The sequence below is a fragment of the Rutidosis leptorrhynchoides genome, chromosome 1, assembly GCF_046630445.1.
Source record: "Rutidosis leptorrhynchoides isolate AG116_Rl617_1_P2 chromosome 1, CSIRO_AGI_Rlap_v1, whole genome shotgun sequence".
NCBI classification, from domain to species: domain Eukaryota; kingdom Viridiplantae; phylum Streptophyta; class Magnoliopsida; order Asterales; family Asteraceae; genus Rutidosis; species Rutidosis leptorrhynchoides.
Genome location: NC_092333.1, coordinates 537,046,573 through 537,051,915, shown reverse-complemented (window position 1 = coordinate 537,051,915; position 5,343 = coordinate 537,046,573). Strand labels below are relative to the sequence as shown.

The 5,343-nt window shown below is 38.3% G+C and overlaps 1 protein-coding gene across 1 annotated transcript; it reads right to left on the bottom strand.

Annotated features, from left to right (window-relative positions):
* Window positions 1-926: 926 nt before the first annotated feature.
* On the bottom strand, window positions 927-4,460 carry LOC139842652 (uncharacterized). Its single transcript, XM_071832770.1, has 5 exons — window positions 4,178-4,460; window positions 3,303-4,118; window positions 2,511-3,229; window positions 1,579-2,144; window positions 927-1,482 (listed from the first exon to the last, which is right to left on the bottom strand). Exons 1-5 carry the CDS (start codon window positions 4,458-4,460, stop codon window positions 927-929), a joined length of 2,940 nt encoding a protein of 979 aa, XP_071688871.1.
* Between the last annotated feature and the right edge of the window lie 883 nt (window positions 4,461-5,343).

The following is a 5,343-nucleotide window of genomic DNA, read 5'->3' as shown; positions in this document are numbered from 1 at the left end:
GAAAGTGTTTGTAGGTGTTTTTGGTCGTTGGTGTATGGATTAGATATAAAGGATATGTAATTTTGTTTTCATGTAAATAAGTCATGAATGATTACTCATATTTTTGTAATTTTATGAGATATTTCATGCTAGTTGCCAAATGATGGTTCCCACATGTGTTAGGTGACTCAAATGGGCTGCTAAGAGCTGATCATTGGAGTGTATATACCAATAGTACATACATCTAAAAGCTGTGTATTGTACGAGTACGAATACGGGTGCATACGAGTAGAATTGTTGATGAAACTGAACGAGGATGTAATTGTAAGCATTTTTGTTAAGTAGAAGTATTTTGATAAGTGTATTGAAGTATTTCAAAAGTGTATAAATACATATTAAAACACTACATGTATATACATTTTAACTGAGTCGTTAAGTCATCGTTAGTCGTTACATGTAAGTGTTGTTTTGAAACCTTTAGGTTAACGATCTTGTTAAATGTTGTTAACCCAATGTTTATAATATCAAATGAGATTTTAAATTATTATATTATCATGATATTATCATGTATGAATATCTCTTAATATGATATATATACATTAAATGTCTTTACAACGATAATCGTTACATATATGTCTCGTTTAAAAATCATTAAGTTAGTAGTCTTGTTTTTACATATGTAGTTCATTGTTAATATACTTAATGATATGTTTACTTATCATAGTATCATGTTAACTATATATATATCCATATATATGTCATCATATAGTTTTTACAAGTTTTAACGTTCGTGAATCACCGGTCAACTTGGGTGGTCAATTGTCTATATGAAACATATTTCAATTAATCAAGTCTTAACAAGTTTGATTGCTTAACATGTTGGAAACATTTAATCATGTAAATATCAATCTCAATTAATATATATAAACATGGAAAAGTTCGGGTCACTACAGCAACAAACCACTAGCACGTTGGTGCTCGATCTTTACTTGTTGACAAGTAAGGCACTTCCCAACATATCTAGCAACGTCTTTCTTCATGCCACTCCACCAAAAGTGCTGCTTTAAATCCTGATACATTTTGGTCGAACCAGGATGTATAGAAAAAGGTGAGCTGTGAGCCTCAGACAACAGAGCCTCACGAATAGCATCATCATTAGGAACACATAATCGATTCCCACACCAAATAACCCCATCATCATCTTCTCTGAATTCTTTCACTTTACCCTCTTCCAAATTTTGAAACACTGTCCACAAATCACCATCATCCAATTGAGCCCCTTTTATTCTAGTAATTAAATCAGACTCGAATTTTAGATTTGCCAACATCCCCGATGCTCCTCTTTTACTCAATCCCATATCAAGTCTTTCGAATTCTCGAATGTGAGTAACCAAACATGAGATACTACCAAATGACTTTCTACTCAATGCGTCGGCTACCACATTCGCTTTTCCAGGATGGTATTGAATGTTTGCATCATAATCCTTCAATAACTCGAGCCACCTTCGTTGTCTCATATTTATCTCTTTTTGCGTGAATATGTATTTGAGACTCTTGTGATCGGTGAAAATATCACAAGTTTCTCCGTAAAGATAATGCCTCCATATTTTCAACGCAAAGATCACAGCAGCTAACTCCAAATCATGAGTAGGGTAATTAACCTCATAGGGTTTCAACTGCCTCGAGGCATAAGCAATTACCTTACCATGCTGCATCAAAACGCAACCCAAACCATGCTTAGAAGCATCACTATAGATTTGAAAACCCCCACTCTCTGATGGCAATGCAAGAATAGGAGCTGATGCAAGTCTTTTCTTTAACTCATCGAAACTCTTTTGTCGTTCCTCGGTCCACACAAATTTTTCCCCTTTCCTCAATAACTTGGTAAGCGGCAAAGCAATCGTCGAAAAACCTTCAACAAATCGTCGATAATAACCAGCTAAACCAAGAAAACTTCGAACCTCAACAACAGAAGTAGGTCTTGACCAATTTATAATAGCCTCAATTTTCGCTGGATCCATCATTATACCCTCAGCCGATACAACATGACCCAGAAAGGCAACTCTTTGCAACCAGAATTCACATTTAGAGAACTTCGCAAACAATTTCTTACTTCGGAGGGTTTCAAGTACAACACGAAGATGATTCTCATGTTCTTCTTTACTCTTTGAGAATACCAAGATATCATCAATGAATACGATCACAAACTTATCCAAATACTCATGGAACACACGGTTCATTAGATCCATGAAAACCGCAGGAGCATTAGTTAATCCAAACGGCATCACTAAAAACTCATAGTGCCCATAACGAGTGCGGAAAGCAGTCTTAGGGATATCTTCTTCTTTAACACGGAGCTGATGATACCCAGACCTAAGATCGATTTTAGAAAAATACTTTGAACCTTGAAGTTGATCAAACAAATCATCAATACGTGGAAGCGGATAACGGTTTCGAATAGTAATACGATTTAACTCGCGATAATCAATGCAAAGTCTCATGCTACCATCCTTCTTCTTAACAAATAAAACCGGCGCACCCCAAGGTGACACACTTGGCCGAATAAAACCACAATCTATCAACTCTTGCAATTGCTCCTTGAGTTCTTGCAACTCGAGTGGTGCCATACGATAAGGAGCTTTTGATATCGGTTGGGAACCCGGAATCAAATCAATCGAAAATTCAACTTCACGAACTGGAGGTAAACCCTGTAATTCATCAGGAAATACATCGGGAAACTCTCGAACAACATCGATATTTTCAAGGGAAGGACTCTCGATAGACAAATTCTGAATCGAAGCTAAATAACCAACACAACCATGTGTAATGAGCTTTTGCGCCTTAAGCGCTGAGATAACCTTGATAGACTTTACAGGAAGATCGCCATTAAAGACACAATCGGGTATAGAATGATTTCCAAACAAAATCCTCTTAGAATAACAATCGATATTCGCATGATGGCGAGATAACCAATCCATGCCAAGAATAATGTCAAAGTCATGCATGGTCATAGGAAAGAGATTTGCAGGAAACATGCAATCATTGAATTCCAAACGGCAGTTTTGATACAGGCGATCTATAGTTTCAACACTACCCATTGGGGTAGAGATCGTAAATGGAGTAGACAACCAAGTTGGAGACACTTTCAAATATTTTGAGCTCTTAACAGACACAATCGAGTGCGTAGAGCCAGAATCAAATAGAACGAAGAGGGCGCGATGGTGTACAGATACATGACCAGTAATAGTACCTAATAACATCAAGAATGAATGAACAAATAACTCGAAGGAAATATTTTAAAATGAATAGGGATCGAAATATACCTGTAGCGTCAGCAGCCTGAGCAGCAGTCATGGCAAAGACGCGTCCACCAGGAGCTGGCGGAGGAACCTTCGGAACAAACCCAGGTCTAGGATTCTTGCAATCCTTAGCTAAGTGACCAACCTCTCCACAAGCAAAACATGAACCCGCACTACGATAACAAACTCTTCCCGGATGATTCTTTCCACAAGTCCCACACGGTGCGTTGGCATTAACACCACCACTTCCATTACCCCTTTGCTGCCCTTGGGGACGGTACACTTGTAATTGACCACGGTTATTATTATTTGGCCCGTTGTCAATCCTTTGCTGATTTCCTCTATTATTCCAATTATTACTACGATACCCTTGGTTCCCAGATTGTTGACCCTGTTTGGTAGTCGGTGCAGGAACAGATCGTAGTGGTTGTGCAATCTTAACCCTCTTGTTTTTACCATCCTCATTTTTAGTAGCCAAATACTCAGCTCGCTCCATCTCCAAATTCCGAGCATAATCGGCTGCCTCGGCGACATCAAAACATTTCAGATTAATCATTTTAGAGCGGTAACGCCCATGAACAGCCCATTTGTACTTACGGGCTTGGTCCTCAGAAGACCCAGCAGCAGCACCAATCAAACCCACAAGCCTCAAAAACCTCTCAGTGAAATCATTAATAGACTCATCATTCCCTTGCTTAATATTCGCATACTCCCGAATCACAGCTTGTTTCTCCGCCTCAGAAAAGTACTGACGGAAAAACAACTCTTTGAAATCAACCCAATCTAATGAATCCTCAAAATCGATACCCCCTTTTGCTTGTCTCAAAGCGATCACCAGCGCTGAGCATCCCCCTCTAGTTTATAAACAGCTAATGGCACCCAAAACCTCTCTTCACAACCAAGCACTCGGTATATCTTCTCAATGTGAGTTATCCAATTCTCAGCTTCCACGGGGGTACTAGCAGTGCTGAATGACAAAGGACGTTGTTTTTGAAACCGTCCTAACCAAACATGAATAGCATCCCCCGTTACAGCTTTCTTCTCCACATACTCATCCTCGTCTTCATGCTTAAAAGTCTCGCCACCTTGATTACGCATAGCATCAATAGCTTGAGCTATAATGTTGGGTAACAAATTCGTGATAGTTTGGTTAATCTTGTTATCTACCTCCTCCTCGGACATTCCCTTTTTTTCGGTGCCATCTATGAACGAGATGAGGATATAACAGTTACGATTAGTACGAAGAATAAAATAGAATATTCAAAGTGGAATTAGAATAATATAGCGGAAGGAAAATCCTAACCCAAAAGTCTACCCAAATCTCACAGGCCATAACTTAGGACTAAAGTTTCTACAGGAGGGAACCTAAGCTCTGATACCATCTGTAAAGACCCTAATCTTACGAATGCCAATACATATAAATAAAGGTAACTTAAAAGATAAATGAGCGTTATTCTTATTCGAATTCAAACCATAGTTCAAACCAAAGTTGACAAACTTATTCAAAAGTACTACTAAACCAAAATAAGCTACTAAATCTTGAAGGAAATCTCTAAGGCAAGGTGCTAAGTTCACTCCACTCTACACTCTTCCCTCGTTCCCGACGCCCCCTTGATTACCTGTCGTATAAGAAGGAAAACAAAGAATACGACTGAGCCAAAGCCCAGTGAACGGATATAACGAATAACGGAGTATAGTATGACATGCAAAATTTTATATTCAAAACTAACTTATTTTCAAAATAACTTAGTTCAAAACAAAGCGCGAATATGTATAGATCCACAATACCATATATCATGATGCAAATTTCATAAAATAATGCACTAAGAGTCAAAACAAATATGTACAAAGTATCAAAATGAAATCATAGGGTAGCTACTCCACTAATCATCCATATCGGTGACGTTTCGTATGACACTACGATGAACGTACACCGTCAAAACAAAATCCTAGGATCGATCCATACGCCTCCTATCAAAATATAATAACAAATATAAAGAGCTCGTACCACCACCGGGTAATCAAAAGGAGACGCCGTAGATATAACAAAATACACCGCTACGGT

Excerpts from the sequence above, each read along its gene's own strand:
- LOC139842652 (XM_071832770.1), bottom strand. The coding sequence starts at position 4,460 with ATGTCCGAGGAGGAGGTAGATAACAAGATTAACCAAACTATCACGAAT. Across the intron at positions 2,145-2,510 it reads TGTCACCTTGGGGTGCGCCG|AGTAAAGAAGAACATGAGAA; the intron begins GTTTTATTTGTT and ends GTATTCTCAAAG. Across the intron at positions 1,483-1,578 it reads TTTGCGTTGAAAATATGGAG|GTGGCTCGAGTTATTGAAGG; the intron begins GCATTATCTTTA and ends GAGACAACGAAG.